Source organism: Crinia signifera, chromosome 5 (genome assembly GCF_055691185.1).
Source record: "Crinia signifera chromosome 5, ASM5569118v1, whole genome shotgun sequence".
NCBI lineage: Eukaryota > Metazoa > Chordata > Amphibia > Anura > Myobatrachidae > Crinia > Crinia signifera.
The window spans coordinates 6,751,451-6,766,213 of record NC_139221.1 but is presented as its reverse complement, the minus strand read 5'-3'; the positions used below and the strand labels follow the sequence as shown (position 1 = coordinate 6,766,213).

General features: G+C 51.2%; 1 protein-coding gene across 1 annotated transcript in view; it reads right to left on the bottom strand.

Annotated features, from left to right (window-relative positions):
• The window catches only part of LOC146079830 (unconventional myosin-Ig-like), a 194,502-nt gene that overhangs the window by 61,024 nt on the left and 118,715 nt on the right, over positions 1-14,763 (bottom strand). The window contains 2 exon segments of the mRNA XM_083186470.1: positions 6,694-6,848; positions 12,617-12,730. Coding sequence (XP_083042596.1) covers positions 6,694-6,848; positions 12,617-12,730 — 269 coding nt within the window.

Below are 14,763 nucleotides of genomic sequence, written 5' to 3'. Positions count from 1 at the left end.
CCCGGCATCCAGTGTAATATACAGAGCCCAGTCCCCAGTGTAATACACAGAGCCCAGTCCCCAGTGTAATACACAGAGCCCAGTCCCCAGTGTAATACACAGAGCCCAGTCCCCGGCATCCAGTGTAATATACAGAGCCCAGTCCCCAGTGTAATACACAGAGCCCAGTCCCCAGTGTAATACACAGAGCCCAGTCCCCAGTGTAATACACAGAGCCCAGTCCCCAGTGTAATACACAGAGCCCAGTCCCCAGTGTAATACACAGAGCCCAGACCCCAGTGTAATACACAGAGCCCAGTCCCCGGCATCCAGTGTAATACACAGAGCCCAGTCCCCAGTGTAATACACAGAGCCCAGTCCCCAGTGTAATATACAGAGCCCAGAGCCCAGTGTAATACACAGAGCCCAGTCCCCAGTGTAATATACAGAGCCCAGTCCCCGGCATCCAGTGTAATATACAGAGCCCAGTCCCCAGTGTAATACACAGAGCCCAGTCCCCAGTGTAATACACAGAGCCCAGTCCCCAGTGTAATACACAGAGCCCAGTCCCCGGCATCCAGTGTAATATACAGAGCCCAGTCCCCAGTGTAATACACAGAGCCCAGTCCCCAGTGTAATACACAGAGCCCAGTCCCCAGTGTAATACACAGAGCCCAGTCCCCAGTGTAATACACAGAGCCCAGTCCCCAGTGTAATACACAGAGCCCAGTCCCCAGTGTAATACACAGAGCCCAGACCCCAGTGTAATACACAGAGCCCAGTCCCCGGCATCCAGTGTAATATACAGAGCCCAGTCCCCAGTGTAATATACAGAGCCCAGTCCCCAGGGTAATACACAGAGCCCAGTCCCCAGTGTAATACACAGAGCCCAGTCCCCAGTGTAATACACAGAGCCCAGTCCCCAGTGTAATACACAGAGCCCAGTCCCCAGTGTAATACACAGAGCCCAGTCCCCGGCATGGACTGGGACACCTCCACTTACTGTATTGTTTGGATTACAAAAATTCTGGCCTCCATCTTCCTCCTCCTGCACCAGTGCTGGGACTGTATAAGTGACCAGAGCAGGTTAGATTACCCCCTCATCATTCTGCTGACAGGTTCCCCCCCCCCCCCCCCCCTTCTTTTATATATTTGCCACACTGTATATATACATTTTTTTATATTACATGTGAATAATAAATTGTTTTGTTATACTTGTCATTAAAACAGCGCTGCAAATTATCTCTTTTTCGCTTACATTTAGCAGAATACACCTGGTCTGCTGTATGGAGTGCGGTGGCCTGCTGTATACACCTGGTCTGCTGTATGGAGTGCGGTGGCCTGCTGTATACACCTGGTCTGCTGTATGGAGTGTGGCAGTCTGCTGTATACACCTGGTCTGCTGTATGGAGTGTGGCAGTCTGCTGTATACACCTGGTCTGCTGTATGGAGTGCGGTGGCCTGCTGTATACACCTGTCTGCTGTATGGAGTGCGGTGTCCTGCTGTATACACCTGTCTGCTGTATGGAGTGCGGTGTCCTGCTGTATACACCTGTCTGCTGTATGGAGTGCGGTGGCCGCTGTATACACCTGGTCTGCTGTATGGAGTGTGGTGGCCTGCTGTATGGAGTGTGGTGGCCTGCTGTATACACCTGGTCTGCTGTATGGAGTGCGGTGGCCTGCGGTATACACCTGGTCTGCTGTATGGAGTGCGGTGTCCTGCTGTATACACCTGTCTGCTGTATGGAGTGCGGTGGCTTCTGTATAGAGTGCGATGGCCTGCTGTATACACCTGGTCTGCTGTATGGAGTGCGGTGGCCTGCTGTATACACCTGGTCTGCTGTATGGAGTGCGGTGGCCGCTGTATACACCTGGTCTGCTGTATGGAGTGCGGTGGCCTGCTGTATACACCTGGTCTGCTGTATGGAGTGTGGTGGACTGCTGTATACACCTGGTCTGCTGTATGGAGTGCGGTGGCCGCTGTGTACACCTGGTCTGCTGTATGGAGTGCGGTGGCCTGCTGTATACACCTGGTCTGCTGTATGGAGTGCGGTGGCCTGCTGTATACACCTGGTCTGCTGTATGGAGTGCGGTGGACTGCTGTATACACCTGGTCTGCTGTATGGAGTGCGATGGCCTGCTGTATACACCTGTCTGCTGTATGGAGTGTGGTGGCCTGCTGTATACACCTGGTCCGCTGTATAGAGTGTGGTAGTCTGCTGTATACACCTGGTCTGCTGTATGGAGTGTGGTGGCCTGCTGTATACACCTGGTCTGCTGTATGGAGTGCGGTGGCCTGCTGTATACACCTGGTCTGCTGTATGGAGTGCGGTGGCCTGCTGTATACGCCTGGTCTGCTGTATAGAGTGCGGTGGCCTGCTGTATACACCTGTCTGCTGTATAGAGTGCGGTGGCCTGCTGTATACACCTGTCTGCTGTATGGAGTGCGGTGTCCTGCTGTATACACCTGTCTGCTGTATGGAGTGCGGTGGTCTGCTGTATACACCTGTCTGCTGTATAGAGTGCGGTGGCCTGCTGTATACACCTGTCTGCTGTACGGAGTGCGGTGGTCTGCTATATACACCTGGTCTGCTGTATGGAGTGCGGTGGCCTGCTGTATACACCTGGTCTGCTGTATGGAGTGCGGTGTCCTGCTGTATACACCTGTCTGCTGTATGGAGTGCGGTGGCCTGCGGTATACACCTGGTCTGCTGTATAGAGTGCGGTGGCCTGCTGTATACACCTGGTCTGCTGTATGGAGTGCGGTGGCCGCTGTATACACCTGGTCTGCTGTATGGAGTGCGGTGGCCTGCTGTATACACCTGGTCTGCTGTATAGAGTGCGGTGGCCTGCTGTATACACCTGGTCTGCTGTATGGAGTGCGGTGGCCTGCTGTATACACCTGGTCTGCTGTATGGAGTGCGGTGGCCTGCTGTATACACCTGGTCTGCTGTATGGAGTGCGGTGGCCTGCTGTATACACCTGGTCTGCTGTATGGAGTGCGGTGGCCTGCTGTATACACCTGGTCTGCTGTATGGAGTGCGGTGGCCTGCTGTATACACCTGGTCTGCTGTATGGAGTGTGGCAGTCTGCTGTATACACCTGGTCTGCTGTATGGAGTGTGGCAGTCTGCTGTATACACCTGGTCTGCTGTATGGAGTGCGGTGGCCTGCTGTATACACCTGTCTGCTGTATGGAGTGCGGTGTCCTGCTGTATACACCTGTCTGCTGTATGGAGTGCGGTGTCCTGCTGTATACACCTGTCTGCTGTATGGAGTGCGGTGGCCGCTGTATACACCTGGTCTGCTGTATGGAGTGCGGTGGCCTGCTGTATGGAGTGTGGTGGCCTGCTGTATACACCTGGTCTGCTGTATGGAGTGCGGTGGCCTGCGGTATACACCTGGTCTGCTGTATGGAGTGCGGTGTCCTGCTGTATACACCTGTCTGCTGTATGGAGTGCGGTGGCTTCTGTATAGAGTGCGATGGCCTGCTGTATACACCTGGTCTGCTGTATGGAGTGCGGTGGCCTGCTGTATACACCTGGTCTGCTGTATGGAGTGCGGTGGCCGCTGTATACACCTGGTCTGCTGTATGGAGTGCGGTGGCCTGCTGTATACACCTGGTCTGCTGTATGGAGTGTGGTGGACTGCTGTATACACCTGGTCTGCTGTATGGAGTGCGGTGGCCGCTGTATACACCTGGTCTGCTGTATGGAGTGCGGTGGCCTGCTGTATACACCTGGTCTGCTGTATGGAGTGCGGTGGCCTGCTGTATACACCTGGTCTGCTGTATGGAGTGCGGTGGACTGCTGTATACACCTGGTCTGCTGTATGGAGTGCGATGGTCTGCTGTATACACCTGTCTGCTGTATGGAGTGTGGTGGCCTGCTGTATACACCTGGTCCGCTGTATAGAGTGTGGTAGTCTGCTGTATACACCTGGTCTGCTGTATGGAGTGTGGTGGCCTGCTGTATACACCTGGTCTGCTGTATGGAGTGCGGTGGCCTGCTGTATACACCTGGTCTGCTGTATGGAGTGCGGTGGCCTGCTGTATACGCCTGGTCTGCTGTATAGAGTGCGGTGGCCTGCTGTATACACCTGTCTGCTGTATAGAGTGCGGTGGCCTGCTGTATACACCTGTCTGCTGTATGGAGTGCGGTGTCCTGCTGTATACACCTGTCTGCTGTATGGAGTGCGGTGGTCTGCTGTATACACCTGTCTGCTGTATAGAGTGCGGTGGCCTGCTGTATACACCTGTCTGCTGTATGGAGTGCGGTGGTCTGCTGTATACACCTGGTCTGCTGTATGGAGTGCGGTGGCCTGCTGTATACACCTGGTCTGCTGTATGGAGTGCGGTGTCCTGCTGTATACACCTGTCTGCTGTATGGAGTGCGGTGGCCTGCGGTATACACCTGGTCTGCTGTATAGAGTGCGGTGGCCTGCTGTATACACCTGGTCTGCTGTATGGAGTGCGGTGGCCGCTGTATACACCTGGTCTGCTGTATGGAGTGCGGTGGCCTGCTGTATACACCTGGTCTGCTGTATAGAGTGCGGTGGCCTGCTGTATACACCTGGTCTGCTGTATGGAGTGCGGTGGCCTGCTGTATACACCTGGTCTGCTGTATGGAGTGCGGTGGCCTGCTGTATACACCTGGTCTGCTGTATGGAGTGCGGTGGCCTGCTGTATACACCTGGTCTGCTGTATGGAGTGCGGTGGCCTGCTGTATACACCTGGTCTGCTGTATGGAGTGCGGTGGCCTGCTCTATACACCTGGTCTGCTGTATGGAGTGTGGTGGCCTGCTGTATACACCTGGTCTGCTGTATGGAGTGCGGTGGCCTGCTGTATACACCTGTCTGCTGTATAGAGTGCGGTGGCCTGCTGTATACACCTGGTTTGCTGTATAGAGTGCGGTGGCCTGCTGTATACACCTGGTCTGCTGTATAGAGTGCGGTGGCCTGCTGTATACACCTGGCCTGCTGTATACACCTGGTCTGCTGTATGGAGTGCGGTGGCCTGCTGTATACACCTGGTCTGCTGTATGGAGTGCGGTGGCCTTCCGTATACACCTGTCTGCTGTATAGAGTGCGGTGGCCTGCTGTATACACCTGTCTGCTGTATAGAGTGCGGTGGCCTGCTGTATACACCTGGTCTGCTGTATGGAGTGCGGTGGCCTGCTGTATACACCTGGTCTGCTGTATGGAGTGCGGTGGCCTTCCGTATACACCTGTCTGCTGTATAGAGTGCGGTGGCCTGCTGTATACACCTGTCTGCTGTATAGAGTGCGGTGGCCTGCTGTATACGCCTGGTCTGCTGTATAGAGTGCGGTGGCCTGCTGTATACACCTGTCTGCTGTATAGAGTGCGGTGGCCTGCTGTATACACCTGTCTGCTGTATGAAGTGCGGTGGTCTGCTGTATACACCTGGTCTGCTGTATGGAGTGCGGTGGTCTGCTGTATACACCTGGTCTGCTGTATGGAGTGTGGTGGCCTGCTGTATACACCTGGTCTGCTGTATGGAGTGCGGTGGCCTGCTGTATACACCTGTCTGCTGTATAGAGTGCGGTGGCCTGCTGTATACACCTGGTCTGCTGTATAGAGTGCGGTGGCCTGCTGTATACACCTGGTCTGCTGTATAGAGTGCGGTGGCCTGCTGTATACACCTGGCCTGCTGTATACACCTGGTCTGCTGTATGGAGTGCGGTGGCCTGCTGTATACACCTGGTCTGCTGTATGGAGTGCGGTGGCCTTCCGTATACACCTGTCTGCTGTATAGAGTGCGGTGGCCTGCTGTATACACCTGTCTGCTGTATAGAGTGCGGTGGCCTGCTGTATACACCTGGTCTGCTGTATGGAGTGCGGTGGCCTGCTGTATACACCTGGTCTGCTGTATGGAGTGCGGTGGCCTTCCGTATACACCTGTCTGCTGTATAGAGTGCGGTGGCCTGCTGTATACACCTGTCTGCTGTATAGAGTGCGGTGGCCTGCTGTATACGCCTGGTCTGCTGTATAGAGTGCGGTGGCCTGCTGTATACACCTGTCTGCTGTATAGAGTGCGGTGGCCTGCTGTATACACCTGTCTGCTGTATGAAGTGCGGTGGTCTGCTGTATACACCTGGTCTGCTGTATAGAGTGCGGTGGCCTGCTGTATACACCTGGTCTGCTGTATGGAGTGCGGTGGTCTGCTGTATACACCTGGTCTGCTGTATGGAGTGTGGTGGCCTGCTGTATACACCTGGTCTGCTGTATGGAGTGCGGTGGCCTGCTGTATACACCTGTCTGCTGTATAGAGTGCGGTGGCCTGCTGTATACACCTGGTCTGCTGTATAGAGTATGTTAGTCCGTTGTATACATAAATAGCAGAGTATTACAGCGCACAGGTGAGCACAGATCGGCTGTATATTCTCCCACATTGCGTACATGGAACTCATTACATATATTAGGGCGGTATGCGGAGCTGTGCGCAAGGTGCGCCTGCCTAGCCACATAGCATATACTGCAGATGATCCGCCCAGGAACAGGCTTACACCTGTTACACTGACACGCCATCACAAGGACACATTACTGGCCAGTTACACCTCCTGAAATATGGCTCTGCATTGCACATACATGCGCACACCTGGCTCCACAGCACAAACACGCAAGATTTGCCCATTGTGAACATGAGAGGGCAGATTGCGCTGCGTCACAATGTACAGAATATGAGGGGTCACTCACGATTTGAAGTGATGCAGCAGGGTCCCCACCAGCTCCCCAACACGACTGTGGTTGGCCGGCTCCATCCTGTGCAGACAGAAGACCATATCGTCCTGCTTCTGGGTGTGAATCACCACCAGCTGGTCGCAGCTTCCAGTGAGGCTCAGTCCGGTCACCTGGATAATGACAGAGAAGAGGGGTCAGTGTGGTGTACATGGGCAGGCCAGAATGGTGCCACCTTGTGGTCACATCCTTGTAGAAAACATTGACTCTTCCTATTCTACAGCAGATGAGGGTACGTTATCAGTTTGGGGCAACGTACTGAGTTTTACCAAATGGCCAAAGACAACACACACAATATTTTTGTCATTACAATGCTGTCAGTTATCGCCTGCGCTCTATGGGCTGGCGGAAGCGATGTATTATTTCATTCATTGAAACTGGAAAGTTAAGGAGGCTGAAGGAGAAGGATGGAGGCTGAAGGAGAAGGATGGAGGCTGAAGGAGAAGGATGGAAGCTGAAGGAGAAGGATGGAGGCTGAAGGAGAAGGATGGAGGCTGAAGGAGAAGGATGGAGGCTGAAGGAGAAGGATGGAGGCTGAAGGAGAAAAATGGAGGCTGAAGGAGAAAAATGGAGGCTGAATGAGAAAAATGGAGGCTGAATGAGAAGGATGGAGGCTGAATGAGAAGGATGGAGGCTGAATGAGAAGGATGGAGGCTGAATGAGAAGGATGGAGGCTGAAGGAGAAGGATGGAGGCTGAATGAGAAGGATGGAGGCTGAAGGAGAAGGATGGAGGCTGAAGGAGAAGGATGGAGGCTGAAGAGCTGGTCTGTTAGCACAGACACATTAAAGGAAGAGATTGCATTAATAACTTCTCCAGAGAAAGGAGAGAAGTGTAGATTGCAAATCACCACCGATTTATAAGCCCCGTTTAGCCCTGTTTGTCTCCTTTTTACACTTCATTACATTTCAACTAGAGTGGCACGCGCAGCGCTACGGTACACCACGTTACACTATAACACTTTAGCTAGAGCGGCACGCGAGCCTCTGGCAGGCTACCAAGTTTCTGTTACTTCCGGCGCCATGAAACTACAGAAGTACCGATGATATACCTGAATTGTGCTGGGGGAAATGACAGTTACCAGCTGCCAATCCGCCAAGTGTACGGGTGATGAAGGGAAGAAGACGGGGCCCGGGACCAGGGATTCCTGCAGTGTGTTACCCCCCCCCCCCCCCGGGGGATCCTGTCAGATCATCTCTGTTTTATCCAAAATATTTCAGGAACGTGGATCCGATTCTCTTCCACGTGGACGGTGCCCCTGGGCACGGCCGGAGATTACAGGTGACACTCAGTAATCCTCCATCTGCCGGGAGTGGTCTGGTCTGTGTCTGGGGAGATTCGTCGCTGATTCCAGTCCCAGGATTGTTATCACAATATACCGTATGGACGCAGAATCCTCCTGAACAGCGTTCCCTGCGACTACAGCTAGACCTGGCTATGGTAACGATCGGGGTAGTACCCATATACTGTGATCTGTGAGTACAATAACACATAGCAATGCTCTCCACTGTGCAGCCACCTGATATTACTATGAGAATGAATGCAAGCTCTTCTGCCACAGTTTTCACAGTACGTGTTATTACTTTCTACACAGCACCAGCGCTGTACAGAGTATTTCAGTCATTACATCAGTCCCTGCTCCAGCAGAGCTTACAATCTAAATTCCCTAAAATGCACGCGCTGTAGGTTAGGCACAGGGGCCGATTTACACTTGTTCGCATAAGTCTGAATTAGGCGCCATTTCCGATGGTGGGAGGGGTCTGTGCATGCATTAATGTGAACACGCACATACCCCCTGTGTGAACGCCTTCAGTAATATCACACCCGCCTCATCCACGCGTGTAAGGGGGGGGGGGGGGCGGGGAGAGGCACCAGGGGAACACCAGCGCATCGATACAGGTGTGGGGAGTGCAGCTGATGTCACATGATGTCCCCGAATTCCGACTGCAGCATCTGACAATGTGCATGGGGAGAACATACAAACTGTGATAAGTAGAATCAGGGTGGGGTTATGGGCCTCATTCAGACATGATCGCAGGGCTGCAAATCCGCAGGCCGGGCGATAATCTGGAAGATTGTTCTGCCTGTGACACTTGTGACATCAGCAACGCTTGCGCTGGTGACAAGAAGCTGCGTCCTCAGATGCCGCACTCGGATCTCGCTGTCGCGATCTCCTAGAGAATTTACTCCGTCCGTGACATTTTCCATATGGGAACAATTTATGAATGCCCACAGAGGAGACCACAGGAGCTGGCAATCTAATTCTGTCTGGTGTATAAAGCAGGGCACCCATACATTGTTTCCCGGATATACACGTGTCCCATATACACCTCAGCGTGTGTTATGAATAAATGGTAATCGCTGCGAGAATGAATCTGGCGCCAGGGAAAACTCATTCTCCCTCATTTCTCAGTTGTCATGACAACCAGGATGGGAATTTATATGAAAGGAAAAAAAAAGATGCCAAATCTCTGCTGCCAGAGTGCGTTCGGCCTTCGTTACTGACACCCGGGCGATCTCTGTTCTGTGGTAATGTTTTATTAATGTGTCAGCGAGATACAAGGGCCGAGCCGCACAGAGGAGGCTGCCAACAGGCCCGTGCCAGGGGACCGCACTGTGCCAAACCAGCCGCATGTGCCAGGAGACAGGTGAATGCGCAGATGAGATCCTGGCGAACCTCAGCAACTGACACATGCCAGCGCAAATGGACGGTAATCAGCCTCACTGTCAGACTGGGCAACATGTACCATAAATGAGGGAAGAAAGATAATCTGCACAGCACGGACACAAGACGTAGTAACCACAGGAGGCGGGATGTGTGTATTATATGCACCGGTATATGGCTATACCTCGCTAATGTGCTCTGTATCGCTGATCATGTGATCACTTGTCTATAACACAGGTAACTGTGACAGGGAAGGTGGCCCCTCTCAGCTCTGGGCCCCATAGCAGCTGCACCCCCTGCACCTATGGTAGCTACACCCTGTATATAACACATGTAACTGTGACAGGGAAGGTGGCCCCTCTCAGCTCTGGGCCCCATAGCAGCTGCACCCCCTGCACCTATGGTAGTTACACCCCTGTATATAACACATGTAACTTTGACGGGGAAGGTGGCCCCTCTCAGCTCTGGGCCCCATAGCAGCTGCACCTATGGTAGCTACACCCCTGTATATAACACATGTAACTGTGACAGGGAAGGTGGCCCCTCTCAGCTCTGGGCCCCATAGCAGCTGCACCTATGGTAGCTACACCCCTGTATATAACACATGTAACTGTGACAGGGAAGGTGGTCCCTCTCAGCTCTGGGCCCCATAGCAGCTGCACCTATGGTAGTTACACCCCTGTATATAACACATATAACTGTAACAGGGAAGGTGGCCCCTCTCAGCTCTGGGCCCCATAGCAGCTGCACCCCCTGCACCTATGGTAGCTACACCCCTGTGTATAACACATGTAACTGTGACAGGGAAGGTGGCCCCTCTCAGCTCTGGCCCCATAGCAGCTGCACTCCCTGCACCTATGGTAGCTACACCCCTGTATATAACACATGTAACTGTGACAGGGAAGATGGCCCCTCTCAGCTCTGGGCCCTTAGCAGCTGCACCCCCTTCACCTATGGTAGCTACACCCCTGTATATAACACATGTAACTGTGACAGCGAAGATGGCCCCTCTCAGCTCTGGGCCCTTAGCAGCTGCACCCCCTGCACCTATGGTAGCTACACCCCTGTATATAACACATGTAACTGTGACAGGGAAGGTGGCCCCTCTCAGCTCTGGGCCCCATAGCAGCTGCACTCCCTGCACCTATGGTAGTTATACCCCTGTATATAACACATGTAACTGTGACAGGGAAGGTGGCCCCTCTCAGCTCTGGGCCCCATAGCAGCTGCACCCCCTGCACCTATGGTAGCTACACCCCTGTATATAACACATGTAACTGTGACAGGGAAGGTGGCCCCTCTCAGCTCTGGGCCCCATAGCAGCTGCACTCCCTGCACCTATGGTAGTTACACCCCTGTATATAACACATGTAACTGTGACAGGGAAGGTGGCCCCTCTCAGCTCTGGGCCCCATAGCAGCTGCACCCCCTGCACCTATGGTAGCTACACCCCTGTATATAACACATGTAACTGTGACAGGGAAGGTGGCCCCTCTCAGCTCTGGCCCCATAGCAGCTGTACTCCCTGCACCTATGGTAGCTACACCCTGTATATAACACATGTAACTGTGACAGGTAAGGTGGCCCCCTCAGCTCTGGTCCCCATAGCAGCTGCACTCCCTGCACCTATGGTAGCTACACCCCTGTATATAACACATGTAACTGTGACAGGGAAGGTGGCCCCTCTCAGCTCTGGGCCCCATAGCAGCTACACCCCCTGCACCTATGTTAGTTACACCCCTGTATATAACACATATAACTGTGACAAGGAAGGTGGCTCCTCTCAGCTCTGGGCCCCATAGCAGCTGCACTCCCTGCACCTATGGTAGTTACACCCCTGTATATAACACATGTAACTGTGACAGGGAAGGTGGCCCCTCTCAGCTCTGGGCCCCATAGCAGCTGCACTCCCTGCACCTATGGTAGCTACACATCTGTATATAACACATGTAACTGTGACAGGGAAGGTGGCCCCTCTCAGCTCTGGGTCCCATAGCAGCTGTACTCCCTGCACCTATGGTAGCTACACCCTGTATATAACACATGTAACTGTGACAGGGAAGGTGGCCCCTCTCAGCTCTGGGCCCCATAGCAGCTGCACTCCCTGCACCTATGGTAGATACACCCCTGTATATAACACATGTAACTGTGACAGGGAAGGTGGCCCCTCTCAGCTCTGGGCCCCATAGCAGCTGCACTCCCTGCACCTATGGTAGCTACACCCTGTATATAACACATGTAACTGTGACAGGGAAGGTGGCCCCTCTCAGCTCTGGGCCCCATAGCAGCTGCACTCCCGGCACATACAGTATATGCATATGTACGCATAGATATATATTTATAGATTATATATAACATACACACTATATGAAATAGAACCATCTTCATGACTATATACAGGAGATGGCCGGGACTCGCTCAGACCGTTACAGCTGGGCCCGGTCTCTCCTGACTGGGATTACTACACACAATTACGTTACAGAACGGCTTTGATTAAATAAAAAGGAGATTTTCTTGTTCCCACTTATCTTCCTCGTGTCACATTTACATCATTTTAACAAAAAGTCCTTCTCGTGTCACATTTACATCATTTTAACAAAAAGTCCTTTTCCCAGAAGGAGGAGGGGGAGGGGGGCTCCCGACATGTAATCAGATGCATAATTGAGGAGTAGCCGTCTGCGATGGAAGTCAGGGAGGGAATCCATTATGTCTGGAGAATGACAAAGCAGCTAATGCTGTCCCTCGGGCACCTGGTATCTCCCACTGACAAGGGGCATGGAGAAGGGTGGGGGGCTCATTACTGAGGAGGTGGGGGGTCAGTACTGAGCAGGCCCCTGTCAGTGTGCACTGTGCATCCTCCTGTATTATGTCCACGGAGCCTATTTATCAAACAATGCAGGTTAACTCCGCCCCAGCGAATGCGCACACACTCTCGCCGCCTGAATCCCCTCGCTACGCTGCAAGAGGATGTGTATGCTTTCACATCTGCTGGCAAGTGATCGCACAGAGGAAAGGTCGACACAAGCATTGCGTAGACAATAGGAAGGTCCATTGCGCAGTGAACCATGCGAGGGGATGCGGTACACTTAGACGATGTCCATGTCGACTGCTGTATTCAGGTCAAAAACAGTAAAAACCTCACGTCAAAGATTTGACTGTCGACCTTCCCACTGTCGACATAATACACTATACCTACACACAATATACACATACTCACCATACTGAGCGGCATTGATTTGATGACCTTGTATTTCTTCTTAGGTTCTAGTTTATAGAGATGGTGGTCAGTAATTAGCAACCCTCTGTCCTTACACTGGTTAAAGCGATTCATCTAGAATGTGATAGAAACAGTTAGTAGATTGCACAGACCCCTCATCCGGGGCACAGGCCCCCTCATCCGGGGCACCCCATCTGCTGCACCACCTGACAAATACACCATGTATATATATATATATATATATATATATATATATACACATATAAAAGGAAAGAATAGGGGTGCGCTAAAGATACCACTGAAAGACTAAACATATAATAAGTCGATAAAATAGATAAAAACAAATAACCATTTATTAATGGTTTGTCCAGCAATGCAATTTCATTTCACTGTTTGAAGGTTTTCTTTATGTCACATATAGATCCGCGGCCCAACGCGTTTCGTCCCTTAGGACTTCATCAGGGGCGATGAACCAATCTATATAAGTGGTAGAGCATGCCGTTACATACACATAGTAAAAAAAATTTGTATATACATATAATGGACATTACAAGCAATATGTGCAAAAAATTAATAAAAAATTAAATTAGCGATTTCATACATAAACACACATATATAAATATGATATAAGAAATATATATGAAAAATATATATGTAAAATATTTTACATATATATTTTTGTAACGGCATGCTCTACCACTTATATAGATTGGTTCATCGCCCCTGATGAAGTCCTAAGGGACGAAACGCGTCGGGCCGCGGATCTATATGTGACAAAGAAAACCTTCAAACAGTGAAATGAAATTGCATTGCTGGACAAACCATTAATAAATGCTTATTTGTTTTTTTCTATTTTATCGACTTATTATATGTTTAGTCTTTCAGTGGTATCTTTAGCGCACCCCTATTCTTTCCTTATATCTTTACCCAACTTGTACCTCAATTAACAGCAAGGTACTATAGAGGTGCTGCTCATCTAAACGCAATATTGGGGCCACAACCCCCCCTTTTTTTCATATATATATATATATATATATATATCTTTATGAAATATTTGCCTGGGAGAGACCTTGCTGATGCAGTATAATTGCCGTGTGTCCTGTTCCTGTGCTCAGTCTTACCACGGTGTAGGACCTGTGACATGAAACAGTCTTCTAAAACCTCACCTTTGTAGCACAGGTTGGCTTTTCCACACACAGTTCTAAGCCTCTTACACAGCTGTTTCTGTTTCAGTTAATGACTGTGTTTCAACCTACATATGAAAATGATGATCATTATCACCTGTGTGTTATGATTGGTTAATCATACAGCTGAAAATAATCCTACAAAATCCCTGACTGTGGAATTCCGATAAAGGGAATTCTGAAGTGGTCCGGACGGTCAGGACGCAAGAGTCGATATTCTGACTGCCATCCGCCAGGATCTAACTGCTTCCCGTCGCACCAAATATCGATGTCACTTAGATCTCTCTGCTGTTCAATTACTTTGCATTTTGTTTACTGATAAAATATAATTGCATTTATTCCACACCTGCCTAACCCTTTGCACAATACAGGATGATGAAATATCATTTAAAACAAATGTAGAATAAGAGATCTGTGTTTGTATAGAGGGGGTCAGATTGCACCAGTAGTATACACAGCGCAGGACAAGCACCACCCTTACACAATGGAAAGATATCCATTGTGTGCGCAGTTCTGTGTCACCAGGATACAAAGGGACACTCAGCTGAGGACTTGCGTATATAACTGTCAGCAAGGACCCTGAGATTCTGTATGGGGGACCCCTAATTGCAGATATGGGTACTTGTGTATTATCACGGCGCCCACGAAATCGGCCGCAAATCGCATGCAAAAATCGGATGCGATTTTGCGGCCGATTTCCGGCCGATTTTTAACTTTTTCTGGCCGATTTGCATGCATGCGATTATAAATTGTATAAGCACCCTAATGGGTGCTTACAATGCTTAAATGCACCCTCACGCCACCCCCCAATTATAAACGTGAACCCGAAGCGTGGCGAGCGGCGGCGGTACGCGTCCTACGACCTTTTCATACCCCCACTATCCACGTCGGCGTGGAGTTGAGAATAGAAAGTGTGGCGAGCGCAGCGAGCCACCGAGCCCGAAGCATGGCGAGTGCAGCGAG